At 37.1% G+C, this 26,463-nt stretch overlaps 1 protein-coding gene across 2 annotated transcripts in view; it reads left to right on the top strand.

Annotated features, from left to right (window-relative positions):
- ATG7 (autophagy related 7) overlaps nt 1-26,463 on the top strand; it is a 121,815-nt gene that overhangs the window by 55,294 nt on the left and 40,058 nt on the right. For both annotated transcript variants that reach the window (XM_060765938.2, XM_060765937.2), the window contains exon 17: nt 10,303-10,425. In XM_060765938.2, the coding sequence (XP_060621921.2) occupies nt 10,303-10,425 (123 nt within the window). The remainder of the gene's footprint in view (nt 1-10,302; nt 10,426-26,463) is intronic.

Below are 26,463 nucleotides of genomic sequence, written 5' to 3'. Positions count from 1 at the left end.
GTGGATCTACAAGATGCCTACTTCCATATCTCAATTAGGAACTCCCATCGCAGGTTCCTCACCTTTGCAGTGCAAGACAAACACTTCTCGTTCAACTCCCTCGCGTTTGGCTTGTCCACCGCACCCAGAGTGTTTACAAAATGCATGTCAGTCATAGCGGCGCACCTCCGCCAACAAAACATCGTGGTTTTTCCTTACCTGGATGACTGGTTATTTTGTTCTATATCAAAAACGCAACTGTGCAAAGATATTCATTACGCCTTATCTCTCTTACAGGACTTGGGTCTGGTTGTGAACCAGGAAAAATCCCATCTCACCCCAACCCAACGAATCCAGTTCATCGGAGCCATCATAGACTCCACCCTCCAAAAGGCCTTCCTTCCAGACGACCGTTTCACCAACCTTCAGCAATCAATCCTAAATCTCCAACAATCCCGTCGGGCCTCGGCCTGGGCTATCCAGTCTATCCTTGGACACATGTCATCTACCACAAATGTAACCCCATTTGCCCGCCTAAAGATGAGGCCGCTGCAGAGATGGTTCATCAAGTCATTCGACCCCCTACGAGAATCTCAATCCCGAATCCTATACCCACCCCACTCCGTCCTCCACTCCCTCTCATGGTGGACAAAGCAATACAATGTTCAATCGGGTATGCCTTTCACCCAACCTCACCCATCCATGTCCCTCACGACAGACGCCTCCAACTCGGGCTGGGGAGCGCACCTCAAAGGTTTCAAAGTGAGCGGCCACTGGTCCCCTCAGGACCGAAACCTACATATAAACGCACTCGAGATGATGGCGGTAGAAAAGGCCCTCAGAGCCTTTGTCCGCATCGTTTCGAACCGCAAACTCCAAATTGTGACAGACAACACTGCAGTCAAATACTACATCAACAAACAAGGGGGAACACGCTCTCACACCTTACTAGCCATATCGACACGAATTTGGGAATGGTGCATACAGAGGAACATCCTCCTCACAGCCATCCACCTACCAGGCCAGGACAACATACTGGCGGACTCTCTAAGCAGGTCCTCAAAGAACAACCACGAGTGGCAACTACATCCCACACAATTCAAAACTCTCACCCACAAATGGGGCACCCCCAGTATAGACCTATTCGCATCCCCTGTAAACACACATTGCCCTCTCTACTGCGCAAGGCTCCGCCCTCACTCATCCCCAGGTTGTCTAGGAGATGCCTTTCTGTTCCTATGGTCTCCAGGCCTCCTTTACCTATTCCCACCTCTCCCTCTCCTATCCCCAGTCATAGCCAAGATAATTCAGGACAATACCGATTGCATCCTGATCACCCCCTGGTGGCCGCGTCAGCACTGGTTTGCTCCTCTCCTCTGCATCTCCAACAAGGAGTTCCTCCGCCTCCCCCCAACCCCGGACCTTCTCTCAATAGAGAACGGCCTGGTCCTCCATCCGGACCTCCACTCCCTTTCCCTAACGGCGTGGAGGATCAAACCACAATGAACCTATCCGACGATGTTTCCAGAATTCTGTTGGCCGCCCATAAACCTACCACTAAAAAGTCATATCATTATAAGTGGTCATCTTTTCAAAAGTATACTCAAACAGTGGGCTACACGCCCACCTCAGCACCTATTTCGGTGATACTAGATTTCCTTGTTACCCTTTCTAACAAGAATTTCTCCCTTTCCTCGGTTAAGTGCTACTTGGCAGCAATCTCTTCTGTTCGCAGGAAATTCGGCTTGCCGTCCCTTTTTCAAGACAACCTTGTCCAGTTGTTCCTCAAGGGCTATAAAAACGTTCACCCTCCTACGTCCCTTCCTTCACCTCAGTGGAGCCTAGAGTTAGTATTATCCCAGTTGTCAAAACCGCCCTTTGAACCTATGGCCTCTGCCGACATTTCCCACTTGTCTTGGAAAACGGCATTTCTCGTGGCCATTACGTCTGCTAGGCGATCGAGTGAGTTGACAGCTCTACGCTCAGACCCTCCATACATTAGGTTCCATGACGACAAGGTGGTCCTCCGGACCGATGTTACGTTTTTGCCCAAAGTTGTTTCTCATTTCCATATGTCACAAGATATTGTTCTCCCGGCCTTTTTCCCTAACCCATCCTCCCCGTTGGAGGTAGCGTTACACTCCCTTGATGTTAAGAGAGCACTTTCCTTTTATCTACATAGGACCTCCACCTCTAGGAAGTCCCCTAAGTTGTTTTTGAAATACAGAAAAGACATGCTGGGCCACCCTATATCATCTCAAGGGTTGGCCTCTTGGATTGTTTCGACGATCCAACTAGCTTACCAATTGGCAAAGAAAGAACCTCCTTCTCACATCGTGGCTCACTCGACACGTTCGGTGTCCACGTCCCAAGCTTTTCTTCGAGGAGTCCCCTTGGACCAAATCTGTAGAGCAGCCACGTGGTCTACTCCCTCCACGTTTGTCTCCCACTACAAGTTGGACATACAAGCAAAGAAAGACGCTGCTTTTGGCAGAGCCGTCCTCTTCTCCTGCGTGGCATGACCCACCTCCAGGTCAGTAGCTTGCTATTCACCCATAGGTGTGGATTTCGCAGAGGACACGAAGAATAAATTTAGGTTGCTTACCTGTAACCGTATTTCTTCGAGTGTCCATCTGCGAAATTCACACAACCCGCCCTTCCTCCCCTCTGTCATGCCTCTAGACCTAGCTGTGATTAGCGCTGGGGAACTAGAGCTCACCCGCACACGGTGGGATATATATACGAGGGGGCGGGGAGGGGGGCGGAGCCTCAAAATAATCATTTTTTATTTCATCAAACTTAGAATGTTCCGGATTTCTGCGCATGCGCGAAGGGAAACCCATAGGTGTGAATTTCGCAGATGGACACTCGAAGAAATACGGTTACAGGTAAGCAACCTAAATTTCTTGTATTTCTGATTTGATGTAGAAGCTTGATGGCAACGTTGTATTCCATGCTTAGAAAGGCAAAGACCAGTTTACCAAGTTTTGTAACATTCTTTGTGGAGTTACTAGTTAGCCAGTGGCTATATAAGCTATGCTTCTCCAATGTTTTCAGCTGAACATGCATAGAGTGCAAGAGTATATTGATGCCAGGTGTAGTGTCTTTCAGATATGTCTGTACAGCTTATGAACTATTGACTTGTGTTAATTGTGATTTCTTTTTAGAGTGGTTACAATGCTTTCTGTTTCTAATGTTTAGCATGTCCCCTCTGTATTGGCTTATTCCAAATAGGATGTTCTGTCCCACAACTCTGTGTGTTTTGTGAGTTCCATTTAAACATCCTGCTCCTATTTTATCTCTTCATAGCCTGTTAATTGTTTATTATTATTATTATTATTATTATTATTATTATTAATGTCATTTTAATAATGTTGTTGTCTGTTGTATATGCTTTGATATTATTGCTGTATTATGTTGTCCGGGCTTGGCCCCATGTAAGCTGCTCCAAGTCCCCATCAGGGAGATGGTGGTGGGGTAGAAATAAGGTTTATTATTATTATTATTATTATTATTATTATTATTATCATCATCATCATCATCGATTTTAGCTTTTTGATTGTTTAAATGATTGCATAGTGTCTGTGAAACTGACTTGATAAACTTCTCATACAAATTGAAAGTAGGGATAAAGTAAGCATACTCTTTTAAAATATTTTTCAGAAGTGTAAAGCAAAAGCATGTAACATGGAAGAGTTGTCCTTTAATAATAAATGGCCAAAAAACTCTCTGGGAAAGAAAATGTTAGTATTTTGACCCAATGCATTTTTTCTGAAGCTCCCAAAATTAACCAACAACAATCCTTGAGTGTTTTGGATGACAAACTACAACCAGATAACTTGATTATGACCATCCTTTGGCAGAGGAGGAAAGATAGAGAGTGAGTGAGGGGAAAAGACAAAGGCAAGATCTAGCTACATGAAAATAATGAATTCAATTAGCAAAAAATATCAACAGTTAAAAAGGAAGTCCCCTGTGGTAGTGTCCTGATCTGGAAAGAACAGCTCTTGGGAAGCTTGTAAAGGCAAAACTCCTCAAGCTAGATGTGTGCTGCATATTTTTAATCCACCCAGTGTGGATGGTATGAAACTCTTTTTCCATAGGAATAATGAACAGAATAGCTGTGCCAGGAAATGGAGCCAGCATACAGCTCTCTTGAGAGTGTTACAAGCCAAAATGACACAAACGAGTGATATTTGAAACTTATAAGGAGTCTTGCAGTCCAAAAGTGGAAACTGAAATAAAATGAGATGGAGCGGAGAAGCATCATTTGCTTGGCAAGATACCTTTCTGAACATGCCATACAGTAGGCAGATATTTCTGCTTGCCATCAATCACACCGCAGAAATAATCTGCATTACATTTCAGTATTGACATTTATGAGCACTTTTACAGCCACTGGAGAATAAACCAAACACTTTTCATATCACTGCAGACCATTCTAGCCATATCAAGACAGCCATCCTTTCATATAAATGGATTATAACAGGAAGCTTTTATAGCTGCATCATCCAAGGAAATATTTTCAATGTACTGATTGTTTTTATTTAAAACAGAAATTACAGGAAAGTACAGAGACAATGCTGTATCCCCAAGGCTTGGAGACTACAGCTAAAAATGATGCCTTTGCTGGCTTGTGGTCAATAACTATCAAAAATGTTTTAATGTAGACCCCTTCCTTTTGCGTCCCCCTTTCCTGTTTGCACCTGGCCTGGAGTCAGTTTCATAAGTTTTACCTTTTATTATTAAAGTAATAAACTTATATCATAACTGGATATCGTTTTGTAAAAAATAATAAATACAGATGTAATTTTGCTTATACTTTCCTGCATTCTCACAATTATAAGTAATGAATCCATAAGTTAGCTGTGTTATATTATTCATGTTATGAAGTATTTCTTGGTTAGAGGACATGCTAGACTGAGATTGGCCTAGTCTTTACAAGAGACGTCTGTTCCTAACTACTTGGTCATGCAGTGTGTTTCCTTCTGATCTTAGAGTATCCCCACTCTCCATTTAAATTCCCTTTGGATTATTTGACTCACAGTGTCCCATTCCTGTCCAGTTTAGCTCATCACCCAAAATATTGCAGTGTTTATACATTCCATTTCTTGTTTCGATATGTCTATCTTCCCTTGATTCATGCTTCTCACATTCCGTGCTCCTATAATACATATTGTGCAATTGTGGGCTTTTATTTTACCTCTGAGGATGTCAACTGGTGAATGCCCTTTCGACTTGAGTCCAGTTGTGTCATTACTCATAGTTGGTGTATTAGAGTATTACTCATTCATTGTTCTTTTGTTTTTGTTCTTTTGTTTGTTTGTTTTTGTTTATAATATTAAATAAATAATTCCAGCTTTATCCCACAGTAGAACTGGAAAAGCTCTTTGAGTCATTTTGGATTGTTTCTTCAAGGATTTTTGTGATTAAAGACATTGAAAAAGGCTTTTAGTATGTCTCTTTCTGTAAAGTACTACTAGCCAATGTTGACCAAGATGCCATTGCCATTGCCTCAGAGATCCTTCGCCAATCTCTCTTGCACTCTCTCTCACACATACACATACACGCACACATATACACATATACAGAAACATATTAATGAAAATATCTAACATACTTTAACAAGTTGGTCCAAAAGTTGATACAAATCCACATGTGCCTTTCCTTTCTTGAGGACTGGTAATATATATTAAACATTTCTAGTCTGTGGGCCATTTTCTCCGTGCTCATTGGAATATTTTTGTTAGAATTTGAATGGATTGAATGGTTTCTCCACCATGCTTTTAAAACAGTTCTCACTTCTCTTTTTAAAATGGTACGTTCCTTGTTAAAAGGTTCTTTTTTGAAAAAATGTGTATGTGTTTATGTATGTATGTATGTATAGACAGTCCCTGAGTTACAAACATCCACCTTACAAACAACTCATAGTTAAGAATAGGGTGAGACAACAGGAAGTGAGAGAAATCAAGCCCTCAGAATGGAAATTTATACCTGAAAGAGTTATCATGGGGAAAACAGGTCTCCACTGAAGTGTTCTAGACAATCCTTGTTTCCACAGCAAGCATTTTTTTAAAAAAACAATGATCATAGGGATAATTCACAGAAAAGTGAGATTAAATTGACTGAACATGGGCACAAACAACAAAACAAACACCAGAGGGGTGTTAACCCTTGCCTAAGCTAATATTTGTTTGGAATTACAAATGTACCTGTTTTGACTTACATACAAATTTAACTTGAGAACAAACATACAGAACTTGGGGACTGCCTCTATGTGCTTTCTTATTGTATTGTTTCCATTACCTCTCTATTAGTTTCTGATGGTATTTCCCCTGTTGGTTATCCCTGCTCTTGTTTCAAAATTTCCCTTGATTCCTCATATCCTCTAAAATATGTTTTTTGTGTTTTGTTATTTTCTTTTTTCCCTTTGCACAGATTAATTTGCACTTAGTATAAAAACTTAGATAGCAATGCCTATTAGGGAGTGATCCTGACGGTTCTTTTAAATTTGATAAATTAGACTGAAATGGGAATAGAAAGGTTGCATAAAATTCAGGTTTTAAAAGTTGATTGGTATCCTTTCTGAGAGTCCTTAATAACACAAATTAATCAAAAATATTTTAAATTGTATTTTGTGACGTTATTTTGAAACAATAGTACAAGTCAGTTCTCAGTAATAGTAGTAAAGTGGTACTAGTGGTATCATTCAAAACCAAAGTCAGTCATTCATGCCACAATATTTTTTTATTTATTTGTGTGGTCTTGAAAGATAGTGACGAAAGCACACAAGAAGAAATCAACTTATTTGAAATGTCATGCTGAAGGAGGGTTCTGTAGGTACCATGGACTGATAAAAAAACAAATACATGGGATGTATAGCAAAACAAGCATGACCCCAAGTTATGTCTGCTACTGCCTATAATGTTACTTTATTAATAGAGGTATTTACGAAGCACTCTAAACTAAAAGTATTAAACATCTAAAATATTTTTGTTCTTCTAAACACCTTAATTAATAATGAAAACTAGGAATCTGACTTGCCTGAAGCCATCCAAAGTTTCCAGCATTGCTGGGTCTAAAATTCATATAATTAGTGTCACTGTATGCATATGTGCTCATTATGAGTCACATATTCTATCAAAGTTTTTCATTTTGAGAACTATGCAAGTAGAAGTTTGTTTGAATGGACGAGAAATCTACCTCCAAGTTAAATTGTTATTATTATTTTGGAGCATTTCATGTAGAGACTGAGACTGATAGTGGCAATGTACAAAGATTTTTAAAGTGATATCTATTCAAATTTAAAATGTTAATTGGAATGCCTGATGAGAACCAACATGTAGCTTCAGCAAATATCTATTAGTTTGCTAGTCCTCCATAATCCCAATTAATTGAAGTTGTGTCTGAGACTCTAGGGCAGATGTTCTGAGCTGTAACGCCCATCAGCGCTGTTTAAGCACAGCTTGTCTTTTAAGTGCAAAAGTGGGTCAAGTGAACATTGTTTATATTGTGCAGCTTTTGATAATCTAGTGTAAATATATTCTAAAGTTCTCTGAATGCACTCCTTTGTGACAACATTCAGCTGTCTTTCTATTCTTGCTATGCTAAGCAAAACTCAGCTGCAAGGGGAATATTTGTATGAGGGAAAGTACAGGGAAATGGGGTGGTGCACAATATAGAGGTGCAGTCCAGCTTAGTAATTATTCATAGCAAATGCTTATAAGCAAGTGTAAGAAAAAAGCCAATGGGGGCACAGTGTCTATATCGAGGAACATAATGATGCCTTTGTAGTCTGCTTTGGTTAGACCTCACTTGGACAAATGTGTCCAATCCTCGGCACCACAGTTCAAAAGATATATTGGCAAACTGGAAGGTAACCAGAAGAGGGCAATTAAAATAATGAAAGATCTGGAGACCATGTCCTATGAGGAGCATCTTAAAGAATTGGGTATGTTTAGCCTGCAGAACAGAAGATGAGAGGAAACATGATAGCCATGTATAAATATGTAAAGGGGTGTCACAAGGAAGAGGGAGGAGACTTGTTTTCTGCTGCCCTTGAAACTAGGTATCAGAGCAATGGGTTCAAATTACAGGAAAGGAGATTCCACCTGACCATTAGGAAGAACTTTCTGACTGTACAAGCTGTTCAACAGTGAAACTCTCTGCTTCAGAATGTGGTTGAAGCTCCTTCCTTGAAAACTTTTAAAGAGAGGCTGGATGGCCATCTGTCAGAGATACTTGGGTTGTGCTTTCCTGCATGGCAGGGGGTTGGAGAGATGGCCCATGTGTTCTCTTCCAACTTTATTATTCTATGATTCTATGGATCTATTTGTAAATTAGGTTGTCTGAGACTCTGAAATAATAAATCCCTGAATTTTGAGATTAGACTCACAAAGGAGCTACATTTCATGTTGTGGAATGATTCCAAAGGGAATTACATGCATAAGTGCCTGAATTTCCAAACAATAAGATGTCTTTCTCTGAGCAAATGCACTATTTCAGCACATATAAAACATGTAGAGACTGAGACTGTTCAGATGTCAGAGAAAGAAGACATAAAATAGGATATATTACATGTGCCATTCAACCAGTGATAGTAGAATACTAGGATCAGTGAACAAGAAATAACTGGGTATGTTCAAGCCATGTTTAAAATTAATCATTTGCTTTAAACTTGGGGAGTTTCAGAGTAATGTTCAAGATACATACTTGTCCTTGAGACTTAACTGTGTTGTTCCCACTTCGAGCCATGAGGGATGGCAGTAAACATATTAATAAGAACAACAACAATAGTAATAATAATATCTGCAGGCAAACTCTGGCATCTGTTATGCATTTTTGTAATGCTGCCCACAAAGTATACAACTAGCATTAAAGTGATAACTGAGAAAGAGCACTAGAGTTACAGAATTGAATATAGCACACTATCCTATGGATGTTTTTATAAAAAGACAGCTGAAACAAGTGTTGCATAACAAGCTTGGCTATTATATAGTTATTTGGAATACCAAATGCTACAATTTTAAAATTAATTTCCTGAGCAGTGTATAACAACATAATGTTAAGACAGCATATCAGAAAGATCTCTCAAAACATTTTAAAACATGTATATGCTTATTTGTAGTAATCCATATAAGACCAAAAAGCAACTTATTACCTTTTTCACATGATCTATGTCTTCTGCTAATGTCACTCCGGCCTCCGTTTTGTTTGGAAAATTAAGGTTTTGATATGTTTTCATGGTATTATCTGTCCTGATACACAGCTCAAAACATGTCACTTATTTGTTGGAATTTTATGGTTTATTGCCTCTCTCCCTTGCTGCTCATGTTCCTTGGAAGCTTACATTTGGTGAGCTAGTTAGGGCTACAGAACAGGTTCCTGGACACCTTGACCTGGATATTGTAATTAACTAAAAAATTCATAATTCTTCCAGCATGAAGTGCATGGTGTATATGAACCTGTTTTACATCATATTTTACTAGTAGTTGTAAATGGGAGAGATTTCTTAGTGTTTCTTGATTGAGCTAGCTAATCTGTTAAACACTCCTGAATAAATCATAAACACAAGTAATGACTATTCCAAAATGTTTTTTTAAAAAAAATATTTAAATGAATCACCACAAAAAGAACCAAATCCCAATGTATTGAAGTTTAACTGTACATAATCAAGATGGAATTTGTGTTTTGTTTTAACTAGAGTACTATGGTGAGTCAATCCCTGGAATTGCTTCATTCAGACATTATCCAAACTAATACTTGTTATATACAGCTGCAGTCTGGGGAAAAACCGGTTGCAAAAGAGACTTCTGAATTTCACAAGTGAAAACTATTATGTCAGTATTAGCAATTTATGTGCTGTTTATCTATTCCTGAAAAAAAATATTACACATAAAGATAATAATAATAATAATAATAATAATAATAATAATCTTTATTTGTACCCCGCTCCATCTCCCCAATGGGGACTCGGTGCGGCTTACATGAGGCCAAGCCCAAAACAAAAATTACATGAAATAAAACAAAACCGAAAATGCAAATAATAAACAATAATAACGCAATTACAGAAAACAAAATACAATATAGCAATATAAAATTACAATAAACACAATAAACACAATCACTGTAACATGGGTGAGCTACATGTAATGGATAAAAGAAAATTGGATAGAAACAGATTAAACAGATTTAATAAAGTAAAATGCTACTGATTTGTCACACTCTTAGTTCAATAATGCAAACAAGTGATTTAATGGCTCAGATCCTGGAATATTAAAAAAAAAGAAACAACACATTTTACTCCTCTTTTTGATTTTGCAGGTCCTTGAGCAATATGAAAGGGAAGGCTTCAACTTCCTAGCAAAGGTTTTTAATTCCTCCCATTCCTTCTTGGAAGATCTCACTGGTCTGACTCTGTTGCACCAGGAGACCCAAGCTGCTGAGGTAGGTGTTTCAAAGGATGAATACAAACAGATCAAGTTGAAGATATTTATATCGTCATTCAGTTTCATTAACATAGGAATCACTTATTGTAATGACTAATACTAACTCATCTCTTAAATAAAGTGTACCCAAATAAAAAATGGTTCAATAATTTGTGACCATTCTTGCTTACTGTATATATTTCTGTATAAATTAACCTTGTGTTTGCAAGGGGCACGTTTGGGAGCCAAAATTACAGATTTTCATATGACCCATGGATAAGTCAAGTATCATTCCATGGAAAGGGTAAACCAACGATGCCCCTGTTTGCTGCTGCTGTTTTCTCTCCCAGGCATTCAAAAAAGCCAGAAGCAGCACCATGGTGACTAGAGTGGAAGGGATTGTGCCTGTTTTTGTGTCTTCGAAAATTGACTAATCGAATCAGAGAAGGGGATGGTTCCTTTAAGAGTTTAGATAAGAGTCCTCCCATTGACCTGTGGATAAATTGGCCCTGTTTTGGGAGGTTGATTTTTTTTTGTCTAAAATTTCTAGACTTATACATGAGTATATGGGTCAATATGTCAAACTGTTTAAAACAAAATACATGCTTGTGTGCACTCATACAGGTCTACCCATACTGTTTCATACTGTTGTTTCTGAAATGAAATGGCAAGCCAAGCTGTGTGTCCAAGAACTATCAGTTTGCTAATGATTTCCCTTTTGCTTTTAATATTATGGGCAACTACCTTACATTGTAATTGCTACACAATGTTTAAGCATGACTGCTGTATTTCTCAAATTAAAGTGCAAGTTACTCCATGTGTGTTTTGGGAAGCTTTCCCCCTTTCTTTCCAATTGACAATTTAGATTAATATTTTACATTACCTTTGAACAGTTGACAAGATTTTGATAACTATCTCAGTTGATGCAGATTATCTCAGTTTTGTACTTTAGGACCATCATACAGATTAACACATCAATAGTTTCCATATCCATACTTTAATACTGCATTTTTCCTCTCAAAGGTTATGTATCTAGTAATGTATATGAACATATAACTCATGCATGTAGTGTATTGATGTTTGAAGTTTTCTTGTTCCCCACCATCCCATGTTCTCCCTTTTCCTCACTCAATGTATAGTAGGTAGGAAGAGTTAATTTCTCCTTAAATATTTTGTGGACTGGTAATGATGCATCTTTATGGCATCAGAGCGGCTTGTGCTGTTTTAATAATCTTTTTATTAGTAATTCTCATTCTTTCACAAGATCTTGTGGGCAAAGTATGTACAGGCATGGAAAAAATTGGAGATTTTTTCCCCACTTGTTTATCATTTATCTCATTGTATCTGTTTAAAACATATTTTAGAGAGTAGAATGTACCCAACAGAGACAGAATGAGAACTTTTGAATGAAAATATTATTATTTATTAATAATTTATTGATCTCTACATCTTGAATTTACCTTGCATCATTCTGTTGAAAAATTGTGTCCTGCCCAAGAACCAATTAGAAGACTAATTTTATTTTAACTTCTTCAAATAATGTGGCTCTTTTTTCAATTTGGCAGTTTTCCTTCCTGAGAAAAGGACTTCGTAAAATCCAACAAAATCTTCAAAGTAATCTACAAACATTTAACAAAAACTTTAATCTGATATATTGGGCATAAGTCATACATGTGATACAAGGTCTTAAATTATTCTTTGAGTGTCTTAAAAACACAGCATTGAAAAGTTTTAGGAAATGTTTGTGGGCTTTTCATATATAGAAGAATACTACAGCAAGCTCTTGGTATATTCTGGGGTTTGGTTCCAAGACCTTCTGTAGGTATCACAATATGTGGATGTTCATGCCATTAGATACAATGGTGTACTAAAATAGTGTCCTTAAATAAAATGACAAAAACTAGGTTTGTTTTTTGGATTTTTTTCTTAGTATTTTCACACCATGGATAGTTGAATCTTTAGATACAGAATCCATGGTTAGAGAAGGCTATATTTATATATTGTGTATTAGTATATGGTTACAGTGACTGGTGCCAAATTCTCTCTGTCATTGGAATACTGGGACATTTTGCATTGTTTGGATAAGTGATTTTGTTTGGATCAGTGATTATTCTTGCACTTTTAGACAGGTACCTAAAATTAATTTTAGGTCTTGACAGACTGCTTACCTTGATGAAATGTTTATTCACCTCAGTTCAATAGCTGTGCAAGTGACTACTTGCACAGCTAGTCATGAACTTGCAGGTACCTCCCTGACCTCTTAAGATTTGGGGGAAACGAAGAATAAGCATATATATTTTGCTAATCTACAACTAATTCCTCCCCTTGCATTTCTCTCTCTCTCTCTCTCTCTCTCTCTCGGATTATTTATGGCTAATTAACTTTTCAGCTTGACTTTCGTTGGCTTTTAAAAGATGGTCATTTGATATAAAAAAATGATCAGAGCATATACATTGGAGTATGATAGAGGAAATCCAACATTCTTTTGTTGGGTTTCCACACCCAAAGAGTTGAGGTTTCATCAGAATTAGTCTCTATGTCACATGTGTCAAATGCAAGGCTCATAGGCTGAAACTGGCCCACTATGTCATTTTATGTAGCTCGCAAGGCTTTCAATGCCAGGGCAACATAGTTGCATTTATACATTCTTACAGTTACAACCCACTCTTTGAAGGCAATCATAAGGCTGATGGGGACCTTAGTGAAAATGAGTTGACACCCCTGCTCTATTTGATCTCTTGCATGTACAATTTATAGTATTGTATACCTTCAAACCAAAGCAAACCTATGATCACTCGTTCAAGTACTGATCCCTTGGCAGATGCCAAAAGATGTCTGGTGATAAAGCCAGCCAAAAATGATTTAGGTGTATTTTTCTATTTTATTGTCAGACATATAATGGTACTGTCCCATGGAAGCTTTGGTATTTCATTCTGATTTTTAAAAAGTCTTTCCATCAGCATTCATGTTGAAGTCTGACATTTTTGTTAACAGGAAATTGGTTTGGAGTTATGTCCAGAGAGCCATTATTAGAGTGCAATTTTTCTTCTCAAAATATGGGTAACCTCAGTTGTTTTTCTCTCTTTTGACTCAGTAACTGAATGTTAAGCTACAAGGCTTGTTGTATAAGAAATATTACCTTCCCTGAGGGAAAAGATGGGCCTGGTTTTAAACATCAATTGTTCTGCCCAGATGTGTGGGAGAGAACTAAATGCTTTGCAACAGTCGGTTTCATTATTTTAAAAACCAATAAATAAGACAACACATTTGATAAAATTAAACGCACGTACCTCTAGACCAAAAGCAATAGAACTTTTGCCTAGAGTTTGTGGATAGAGGATGAGGGCATTGACTCTCCAAATGAAAATTTTGCTGCCTATGAAATTTCCCTTCAAGGGTGTAGCTGTGAAGGATGGGTCAAAATGTGAACATCCCCATAACACTTCTGATCTCTCCCATGAAATTGTCCTTCATTCTCCAAATTTCTAGAATTTCAATAGCTTAAACATTCAGTTGAGCATCTAGAAATAAGAGGTTAGACATCCAAATAGAAGAGGCAGACAAAGAACAGTTTAGGTTCTTGTGGGTTTTTTCGGGCTATATGGCCATGTTCTAGAGGCATTTTTCCTGATGTTTCGCCTGCATCTATGGCAAGCATCCTCAGAGGTAGTGACCTAGTGATTCCAGCCATGAAAGCCTTCGACAATACAAAGAACAGTTTTCATGGATAGCTTGGAAAGTGAGGATGAAGAGATGCTGGTTGAAGGGTCAGCGGTAGAACTGGAGTCCAGCAACACCCAGCAGCTCCCTCAGCCAAGCTTTGAAGTATAACCCGTGGAAGTAGCTACTACTTCTCAGCCTGCAGAATAAATGCAATCAAGTTCTGCTGAGCAGGCAGAGAAAAGGTTAAGCATCCCAGTTTTTGTGGACCTGTGAAGAGAGAGTAGTCGAGAAGAGAGCCAGCAATAGGTGATACCCAATAACTTAAAATTTAAGAAGCTCAAGGGTGGCACCTTGTTGCTGGCTGCCACAAGGGTGCTTGAAGCTAAGATCTTGGACTCTTCATATCTGATATTTTGTGATATCTAGACTTACCTTTGGACTTTGGCTATCAGATTTTGATTTATCCCAGGATGCTGGATTCTATGGTATTTGTCTCTTGACCCAGGACTGGACACTTGGCTTCTCTGTTGATTTACTCCCTGCTGATAATTGGGATCAAGTCTTCCAACAACAGTTTTAGGTGTGAATAATTTTCAGTGTCTCACTCACTACAGTGCAAGAGACTTGGGGACTTAAAGAAATTTGGTAAAGGGGTAAGAATTCTTCACTCCTGAGTTAATATGGGACAGCTTTGCCTTTCCTAACACAGTTGTTTTCAGCACAGCAATTGAAGACATCGATATGAGGTATTTGTACCCCTTGATAATAAAGCCCTGTTTTAAGATCAGGGTGTAAAATGGTTTTGTGCGTGAACACATCCATCTTTTTGTATTTGTCTTCAGCATCTAGCTTTATAATACAGGAGTAAAGAATTCTTGCATTTGAAAATCTTTCCATGTTTATCCTTAACATACTATGTACGAATAACTTCTGACAGGAAATGACAAGAGGGGCATTCAAAAACAATGGAGAGAGGAGTAATAAGCATGCTTGGAAGTCCCAAAGTTTGCAAAAGGATTGACAAAAGAATAGATTTTTTTTTTTAAAAAAAGATAGCCCGAAGGATTTGGACTAGATGGTCATTGTGGTGTCTTCCAACTATGATTCTATAATAACAGCAACAATAGAATGTGGCTCATTGAAAACTGAGAACGTTAACTATAGCCCACCCAAGTGTACCTTAGAACATCAAATGTTGGAGTGAAACTTTCATGCCCTGTTTGAAAAAATCTGGTTGACCACATAATTCTGGATAATCTCTTTGTAAACTTGGTGCAGTCCAGATTTTCAGTTTTCTACCAGTTAAATTTTTACCATCTCTGCTTGGCATTCTTCTTATTTAAGCAGGGCTGCTCCCATGATGACAAGCAAACAAGAAAATCCTTTCCTACATGGCACCTCTATTTCACCATTAACACATCTGCAAAGCTTTTCATTGGTCACAGTGCCATTTATTGAAATTACAGTTTACTCATCTATCAAAATTGGTAATAATTTATACTGAAGTTTTAGAACTTACAGTTCAGCTGAAAAGTACTACTTAATATGTCTTCTACTTTATTTTTAATTTCTGTGAAACATCACTTTTCATAAAAGTTAGTTGTTTCTATTAACATATTCACAAAAATCAAAGACTGATAATGCAATGTAAATGCACAATGCCTAGGCATGTTTTAACTCTATTTTGGGAGGGTATTCTTGTTGAAATCATTTTCTGCTTGCTTCCAATTTATATTTCCATTCCCACTAGATTTTGACCTGAGCTGTTCAGGTAGTCTAGGTATGTCTGTGTTTTACAGTTGAGCCCTAAATGGGAAACATTCTCCTTAGTGTGTTAAAATGGAGTGAAACCACCAAATAAATTAAAAATGAACAGAGGAGATGAATCAAACACTCCGATTTTTGAAGCAGATTGTAAAATTATTTACATATTAAAAGTACTAAGTAAATAAATTAAAGAACCATTGGTATGTGACTAAAAGATGCTACCATCTGTGCGTCTTCATCCAAGTCATTCCTGACCTTTATATTCCTTATTCCTCAACATTTCCATTATGCTGTCCTTTCCTTTAGCATCCATACCTATAACCAATACATAGGCTACAACACCGCTCATAGTCAAGTCAAAAAGTCAAGTCAAAAAGCATGTTTTTAAAAATAACCTGAAATGTATATGATCTCCAAAATTAATCAATTAAATTTAAATGTTTGAGTATTAATTATTAGCAAACTATTTGGAAAGAGAATGTGGGTAACTGATTAACTCATACGTTTTCATCACTCTCTCTCTCTCTACACACACACATGGAAGTATGTATATTGGTTGGTTGGTTAGTTTGTACCACAAAGGCTACTATATGGCCTTATGGATCTGGACAAAACTTAACATACAATTTAAAATAATTGAGGGGTTTGAATGAAAAAAAATCTTTAGGGCCCAGAGCTGAGGGAAAGAAGAAAGAACAAAGAGGAATGACTGTTGCAAAGTGAAGTAGCCCTCTGTCATGTGACTCAGAAAAAAAGGAAGTGAAGTAGATTGGTTGCTGCTAGATAGCATGTGTATAAGGGGGAGAGAAGGAGGAGGGAAAGAAGAAAGAAAGAAAGAAAAAGAAAGAGGAAAAGAAGGAAAAGAAAAAGAGGGCAAAGGGAGAGAGAGGGAGGAGGAAGAAAGAAAAAGGAAGGAAGGGGCAGAAAGAAAGAGAAAGAAGGGAAAAGAAAGGAGCGAAGAAAGAAGAGAGGGAAACTATGTGAGGGAAAGCAAGGGAAGAAAACAAAGCAAAAAAGAAAGAAAGGGAGAACATGCATGAGAGGAATTGAGGAAGGAAAGAAAGAACAAAGAAAACGCATACCTGGGCAATACCAGTGTATACAGTATGCTAGTTCTAATTAAAGCTCTGTTCTACCGCACAGAATTTATTTCAGTTGCTGTGTATTCCAACACACATGTGTTGTCTACCACTTCCTTCATCAATGATCATTCCCGTTCTCTATAAAATAGTCTTCCCAATATCTTCCAAACAGTCTCTCCATCTATCACTCCTAACATGATACTCAAACTGTTGTGAGAATTCTCATGTTTTCAGGTGTACACTCTACTTCTCTCTTTTTAAAGATAATATTTATATAGCCCTCTTGAATAGAGGAAGGCAGATGAAATGAACTACCCAATCATTTGACCAAAAAAGCTTCAGTAGCTTATTTTTTTTACAAGAGGCACATCATCTAAAGATTATCTCCTTGCCATAGGCTTTTGAACATGAAGCTACTTAGAACCTCATGCTTCCTCCTGTTCTGCCTAACTATTTCTTTCTTTTCTTAATTCAGAATTGTTTTCATTGACTGCAGATACTGAAGTAGGGAAAGGACTGTGCAAACTTTGGAACATATTGAACTGTTTAAGACAGTTGAATATGAAGTCAAAAGAATGCTAATTTTTATGTCCCGTAGTTGAGATGTAACAACCTACATTCAAAAGTTACTTATTTTTTAATGTAGTCATCATGTATGTTGTGGGTTCATTTCCAGGAAATTGGCTCTTTTGAAATAAACAAATGGATATGGAGAATCTAAAACACTTTGTAGAATCTCAAACCACCATGCAGTGCTGTTAATTGTGTTTCCTCCCAGATCACTTGTATCCAAGACACATAACCACATGTCTCAATGTATAAAGCAGCAAAGTAATCACAAGTATCTTGCAAGGATATTGAAACTTAAGATGCAACAACAAAATCATAATTGAATTAATGTAGCTGAGGTTTTTATGGTAGAACTGAACTACATATTTTTGTGATCTGCTTTCACAAGGCATTGTCCATTCAGTTTTCTATAATAGGAATAAAAATAAGAGCATTTCTTAAGAATATAGTTCTATGGGGAGTAGTTTTTTGTTGCAATAAGTAAACAGTACTTGCTTCTTTCATTATGATTATTTCTAAGTAAGGTTATATAGAGAAAATAGTTATACTTAAAAATTAAGCTTACAATGCATTGTGATGTGTTCATAATAACCGTTTACAGCTGTGGCATGGAAATGGTTTGATGCAGCCACTGGATTCCTTTAATCCCTACCACCATTCACCAAAACATCCAGTGGGTTAAATCTTGGCTGGAAAATCATTCTGCGGGGCCTGTTTGTGTTGAAAAATAGTGGCTTCCAAAGTCATCTCTCTAAAAATGATAGCTGTGGTGCTGTCACCAAATGCCAAAACAGTTGCCAGCATGTGTTCATAGTCAGTGAACAATCAATAGCAGGTTGTCTGTAGAATAATGAACAGGACACCATCTAGGTTCCATAATTTCTAACTCTCCTGAAAATAAAGACAGGAAAAGTTGCTTTTTTTGGACTATAACCCCATATTTATTTATTTATTTATTTCAAATATTTATATCCCATCCTTCTCAACCCCCCCCCCCCCGGGGAGGGGGGGACTCACAGCAACTACAACCATTAGATGCCAACGCAAAACAAACAAGAGCAATATAAGCATGAGTTAAACATTAATTAAAACGTTACATTATAAAATATCCATTAAAGTATTATTAACAACAACAATACAACCATAGAATGCGTCAGACAGCATAATCAGTGACCATGTTACTTGAAGGGTTTGGGATTTGTATCCCAATGACCTGATTGCTCCACACACCCCCCCCCCAAAATCACATGTTTTATTTGCTTGAAAAATAAGGTTTATTTAAATATCCTATTCAAATGCTAAGTTTGAGTTATTCAATATAAGTGGTTGTTCTACTTTTTATGTTACAGAATTCCCTGTTGCAATTAATAATACATAGGCTCTTAGAGGCATTTTCTGCTATTCTCGTGTGAAGAATAGGATATTACGACATGCAGATAAACCTTTTGCTATAATTATGAACATAAATTATAACACAGCATGTCCACATACAAATGAACACTTTTCTGGTATATAGGCCCCTATAGCTCTTTGGAATTGGAAGAAAAAACTTACTTGTAGTTATACAAATTACTTCCAGATGTAGATTTCAATAAACACATAGTGTTGTTGCTTTACCCAAAGGTGCTGTGAATTTCTTGAGGCAAGTCTGCATCTAGTAAACTTATATTTTTCAATGCTAATGAAGTTACTTCATTCTTTATGTATACAACTTAATGTCCTTTAAGCTTTTTAGGACCCTCTTCAACTTGTAAACCCTTCAAGAGTGTTTTTATTCTTGCCATCTATATAATTTGTATCCATGTCACCCTACTGCAGTATACTCGGCAATTTTAGTGTTCACAGTAGACAGCAAATTGTGCCCATTTTCTGACAGAACAACTTTTACCAGTGGAATGAATTCTCTTCGACAGTTATCTCTGTGTTTTCCCAAATCTGCTGTGAAAGACCTCTAAAGCAGTCAATTTGGGAGTATAGGCAGTCCCCAAGTTACAAACAAGATAGGTTCTGTAGGTTTGTTCTTTAAGTTGAATTTGTATGTAAGTCAACATAGATACATTTTTAGTGTAACCCCAGACAAAATTATATATTGTTTAGCTTTGGATAGCATATGTAAGAGTTAACACACCCGTGGTGTTTGTTTTACTGCCAGTGCCCCTGTTCAGAAAATATACCCCTCTGTTCAGAAGATTTCACCTCACTTTCTGTCCCTGTGATAATTGGATTTTGAAAAAAAAATGGGCTTGTTGTGGAAACAAGGATTAGTGAGAAAGCTTCTGTGGAGACACCTTTTCCCCATGATAAGTTTTTTGGGAGTGAATTTCCCTTCAGAGGGGTAGATTTCTCTCACTTCCTGTTGTCTCATAACGAGGAATCATTTGTAAGTCAGATGATTGTAACTCAGATACTGCTTGTACATAGGAGCTACAATGGAAGAACATATTTAAAAGCCTGTGGTTTGCAAATTGTACCCAAATAATATTAGATGTAGCCTCGTGTTAAAGTATGTTGGGGAAGTTGTCTTCAAAAGATGCTATTAAGAACCATTGGAATTAGGCTTCAAAATAGTCCACTGGAAGTTTTATACACTTGGCATATATTTCTTTTTAACCGTAATGTGTATGTATGCAAAGTACAATGGGCATAAACTCTGTTCCTCATTGAATTGTTGACTTTTCTAGGTAGCAGTTCTCTGATGTTAAATTGGATTTGAGTTGGTCATATGGGACCTATCACTGTTCTGGTTAGGACATCAGCAGTTTAAGCCATGACTCTTCTACTGAAAACAGCATTACTTTGTCAAGTTCTCTCAGTAACATCTCATATTCCCATCAATGATAAGCAATAACGAGAGCCAGGAAATGTACGTCATGCCTTACAATAGGTTATCATATGCATTACAGAAAGGAACACAACATTCAGCTCTTTGTTATATATAGGATAAAAATCTGTCCTAAAGAACAGCATTATAATCAACAATTCACTTTTATATGTTAACAAAAGCTTTGTTACTAATTGTATAGTATGATAGAGTTGACAGATTGATCGAACAGTTACAAACAATACTATCCTGTATTGTTCTACAATTTTATCTCTATGACTCCAAACCATGACAAGATTTGTGTACTTCATGATTTATTTCCATGTAGTTATGAGAATCTATGCAGTTCACTATCAAAAATAACAATGACGAGAAAATGCTTACACAGAGCAGAACATTCGTAATTAATCTTACTCTTAGATTTTGTTGATACTCTTTTGGACAATACAAAGAGGGACTGAACAATAAGCTACATGTCACACAAGGAAAACATGGCATCTTTTAAGGGCAGATGATACATCATGGAACATCTTTGGACTTAAAGTTTCCTTCCCTATTGCAAGCAATAGCCAGTGAAGAGGGTCGAAGCAAGGAAACTCTGAGCAGTTGATATAAGCCACAATTTACTCATAATATGTAATTTGGGAATAAGGATGACCATCAAAAGTAGACTATATAAATATCCACATTTCAGATTCACCAGGGGGAAAAAAATCCTGTCTAGAGAGCCAAAGGGTTTCCAATAGACAGAGATATTTTAGAGAGATGACCACACAATTGTGCTTATTCCTCAGATTTTTTGCAGTGGGAGAAATTTGCCTGTTCAGTCTGTGCTGAGCCTCTGAGGACAGCCCAGGCAGTCTGTGGTCAGTAAAGCTATGTTGAGCAATTCTTTTGGAAGACTATCGAACTGAAATAAAATGAGATTGTAGAAAACACTGTTGGGAACAAAAAAGACAAAGACGGAGCCAGCCCAGAACCATGGCAGACAGTGTCTAGCTGGAAGCCAAATGGAACACAGCCAGGCAGCCGTGCCGAACACTAGTCACACAAGTATCATTCTGTGGGGCATTTGTGAATGTGACCTGTGTTTTTAATAGAGACCTGAAGAGGAGAAATGAAACAGGGACAGAGCAAGAGTACAATAACAGCATGAAATGGCTTTCCTGCAATTAGATATCCTCCTCTGGCTTGTAAGACTTGTAAACTGACATTTTATGGTTTTCTCATTCCATGTTATTAGTGTCCCTGTACCCCTCCCATCTTCTTCCAATCACACAATGGTTACTGTTTTCAGAACCAGGGAGGAATAAAATAGCAAGGAGATAATCTTTAATAAAATGTGTTTTCCTCTTGCCACTACAAAATAGTTTCAAAGGTTTACAACTCCAGTAAAACATAATAAAATCAGTATCATAGTTTCAATGGGTCGAAGAAATAGAACTTCAGTTGAGGTTAGAAGTTTCTAAAACATGTTTACTGTATCTAAAAATGGAAGGAATTGAAACAGACATGGTTTCCTGCCCCTCTCTATTTTGAAATAACAACTGGGAGATTTTTGTGATTTGTCAGTAAACTTGCCTGTTTTGAAGGTTCCTCGAGTTACTAAGATTCCAATTTGTGATAAACATTATAATCCAGACAGGTATATTTAACATCTACACTCCACTTAACCACTCTTAAGTGTGAGAATTTCAAGGTATTTTTACATGGGATAATTGATTTCAGGATCTTTTAGAACATTTTTTTAAAAATTGAGGCACACAGATACACAACATCCCTTGGGAAGAAGCATGCTCTTACCAGACTTACCTGATTTACCTGTGAAGCTATAGCAAATAATCTGCAAGATGTCCATAAAAATAACTACAGTTATTGCATGCAATATATAATCATATGTCTGACGGTTGAAGGGAACAGAGAACAACTGGGATGTGAGAACAATGTTGAAGAAGGTGGCTCCATCCTCTTTTTTTAACTGCCAGGAGTGGATGAGAGTATCCTAAAAGATGCATTAACAGAGCTTTGGAGGCAGTCTTGAGACAGAATAACTGCAGTTTGAAGAACAAGGAAGTGGCATCAAGAAAGGAAGAGAGGAGGAAAAAACTGAAAACATGTGCAGAACCTGAAATCTTCACATCAGGGTGTGAGAGTTACACCCTGGAAGGTATCATTTGGGTATTTTTTTTTAAGGGAGGGATTGATACGAGGAAGCAAATTTGCTCCTTAAAATGTTTGGCACCAGCTATATTCAGTGAGTTAGTAAAACTGAAATGCTATATATGTGAAGTCCTGTCCAGAGGAAGCCAAATCCAGGTAAGAGGTATCCCTAAAGTTTCACACTGCTTTGGGAAGTGGAAAAAGTGTAACAACATCATCTGCTAATAAGAATCAATTCATTGCTTTAAGTGACAAATAGGAAAGGGAAACTTCAATTTCCAAATGTGTTCTCAACAGGAGTTATGTTTCACGATTTTCTATCTCTGTAGTTAAGCTGGCGCTGAATCTTCTGTAATTTGATGATTATAGTTAAGTGAATAAAATGTTCAGGGTGATATCCATAATTCTGCCACAAAGTATTACCTGAAAACTTTCTACTTTCTTCTTTTTCTTTTGTTAAGTTTCTAGACTTTGGGAAAAGTCAAAAGCATTTTTCCTGAATCTAATCTTTTAAATGGCACACAATTGTACTTTTCCTGCCAAGAGTTTATTTCACATGTAGTTAGTGCCAATTTTTTCTCACATATGTGAAATGCATTTGGCCCATGATGAAAATTTACATGGACACACACTTATTTTTTCTTTTAAAAGACTGCATTTTTTTAAAAAAAGTATATTAAATAATATTTCTCCTTTGGTAAACAAGTGAGATTTAAGAATTACTAGAGCCTGCCAAGTAACCAACTTCTAAGATACAAGAGTTCATGGATTTGAAGTATTTTTATTTTATTAGGTTTTTCTTGGAAAAGTAGAGCATCATGTGATAATGTATCACAGTATTTAACTATGCAGTTCTTATTGGTGTTGAAAAAGTAAAAAAACAAAAACCAGAATCACAAAGTCACTTACCCAGACTGAGGCCCCTTCCACATAGCTGAATAAGATCCCACATTATTTGCTTTGAACTGGGATATGACAGTGTGAACTCAGATAACCCAGTTCAAAGCAGATATTGTGGGTTATTCTGCCTTGATGTTCTGGGTTATATGCCTGTGTGGAAGGACCCTGAGTGTATCATTTCTCTTGTGGAAGAGAATAGGAAAGATCTTATTCAGAGTTCCTTTAGAACTGGCATGGGCAAACTTCGGCCCTCCAAGTGTTTTGGACTTCAACTCCCACAATTCCTAACAGCCTACCTAACATATGGTAAGGCTGATTTGTTCAGGTTAAATTTAATATTTCCAAATTATGTTCCTAATAGAAAAGAAAGCACAGCGACAACTTTACTGCACCAAAAGCTCTACTATTTATGTCCAGAGAGATGCATAGGTCTCAGTACTTCAACATGTTCATAAGGCTTTTGTCAATTATCCATCATAAGCAACTTAATTCCTTATTATCAGCAAATTAAACTCGTGCAAGATATACAGGTATTTATCCTGTTCTAGACTAGAGTATACAGCTTGAATGTTTCTATTTGGGGGAAAAAGTAAAAGCAGAAGGAAGGAAAGAAGACACCTCAGGTAATATGGCCTTGGCTACCAAGAGGGATCTTAGACTATTCTGAAAAATATTCAGCTTTGCTAAGTCATGAACTGAAAAGAGCATTATTGATTGTATGGCACCCAGTAAATGCCTTTGCTGTCTTCATTTGCATCATGAATAACATATTCCAAAGACTATTTTTAGGTTTTTTTAAAAACTGGAATGCAATATCAGAAAGAAAGGTATAACCTTTAAATACTGCAATTAAAGGCCTGGCTTCTTGAAATGAGACTATATAATTCCTTTCCACCAATGCTTATTTAATGGTCTTTTAAAGTTTAATATAACCTATTACAATTATATTTTCATGATTTCTCAGACTATTTGAACTCACATTAGCTTCAGACATATATTTTTCCTTTCTGTGTTTATTTTTAATGTGAAAGTTCTTTAAGTAAACCGGTGATAATTCACTCACTACCAAGATAGAAAGTAAGAAATTATCTCACAGAATTAGGAATTTACATGCTCATGTGGTTATTAGCTTATTAGGTATGTGGTTATTAGCTTATGTGTGGAAGAAAAAGCATGCTTCTCAAATCAGCCATGTGAAACGTAAGTATTTAGAGTAGCACAATTTTTATGAGTTCATAGAATCATGGAAACTTAAGAGTTGGAAGGGGTTGCAAGGACCATTTTAGACCAATCTTCTGCTATGCAGAAACACATCTAAAGTTGTCCTGAAAGATGATAATCCAATATCTGTTTAAAGACCTTCACAAGAGTCTGCCACTCTCCAAAGCAGTCTATTTCACTATCAAAAAGGCCTTCCAGTAGCAGTAACTCTTAATGTTTAACTTGCCTTTTTTTGTAATTTGGATTAATTGATCTTTTTAAAGGTCTTTGGAGCAGCAACAATTGTCATGTGTCAGTTCCCTAGAACAGTATGTACACATAGAATATAATAATAATAATAATAATAATAATAATAATAATAATAATAACTTTATTTGTACCCCGCTACCATCTCCCCAAGGGACTCGGTGCGGCTTACATGAGGCCGAGCCCACAATACATCAGCAAAAACAAACAACAACAGCAATACAAAACAATAAAATGAAACTCATAAACAAAAAACAAGCAGTAAACATTAACAATAACACAACAACGTTTATTTCATTTTTCTACTTTTTAATCTAGGTGGCGGGATGGGTGAGAGAATTGATCCCCCTGCTTTAAGGCAAACACACTTTAGCTTCTGTCCAGTATTGTTGGTTGTCAATGAGGTTTTCAGCTACATTATCGGATTAGAGGAAATTGAAATATATAGTTGGATACTTTCCATGCTCAGAAGACTGAGTAACCAATACTCCTTCAAACATTGCTGTACTGGGAAATGACCTAGTTCTGTTCACCCTTTTTCAATATTTTAATCTACATTTCAGTGCTTACATTTCAATTTCATTTCTGTAATTGATTTCTATTTTTTCAGTATATCCCTCAGTTGCTATTAGGTATACCACATTTTTCACCAGCCCTCCAATTTTCCCCAAATCAATGGAAAATAGCAGAACTAGACCTTTTCTGCTGCTGTAGACCATTTGAATTAAAGAAGTTCGTATAGCCAAATGCTTAAACAAGGTTACATTTTACAGAGTTACAATAACTATGGATTTCTGCAACACTTATGCATATTTTCTTCTTCTGTCCTCATCCAATCCCATCCAGCACCATACATTTACAGATCTATGAACATGCATGATGGTTACACATGTTGTCTAATTTTCCTTTCACTAGAATGCATTAGGCTACATGCAAGATTTCTGCTCCAAACCTCACCCTATTTATGATGTTACTTTGGAAGTATTTGTGTGAGCAAACAAATGTTAATAAGTTGTTCTTTGATCAAGCTAAAATAAGCATCTTGTTTTATAGTAGATTGAAGATCTAGAAAAACTAAATAAAAGGCCAGCTCACTCTAAGCCTTTGAAATAACATATAGATTGAGAGCCCCTTACCTGAAGTCCAAAGTACTCCAAAATCCAAAATTCATGCATAAAATTATTGAAATATTGTGTAAAATTTCCTTCAAGCTATTTCCATAGGGTATATATGAAACCTAAATTAGATGTTTCGACTTGGGACCCATCTCCAAGATATTTAATTCTATATGTATATATAAATACAAATATTTCAAAATCAGTTTGACATAAGGGATACTCAACCTGTATCTGTTTAAAGCCATAATCTTAGTTGTTTGGCTCATTTCTTGGTTTAATGCTGAGATGTTTGGACAGAGTGTGCAGAAGCTCCACAGGGGGTCACTGTGGCGTAATGGGTTTAGTAGGGCTATATCACTATGGTGTAGTGGGTTTCGAAGGACGGCATTTTAATCCCACCCAGCCAAGAAGACCATGGCATAGAATCACCATAAGTTGGAGTCAATGTGAAGAAACATAAGAACGAATGTTCTGATGTTTGGCCAGAGCTTGTAACACAATGTACATAT

The sequence above is a fragment of the Anolis sagrei genome, chromosome 2, assembly GCF_037176765.1.
Source record: "Anolis sagrei isolate rAnoSag1 chromosome 2, rAnoSag1.mat, whole genome shotgun sequence".
NCBI lineage: Eukaryota > Metazoa > Chordata > Lepidosauria > Squamata > Dactyloidae > Anolis > Anolis sagrei.
Note: the sequence above shows the minus strand (reverse complement) of the source record. Positions and strands in the feature narration are given on the sequence as shown.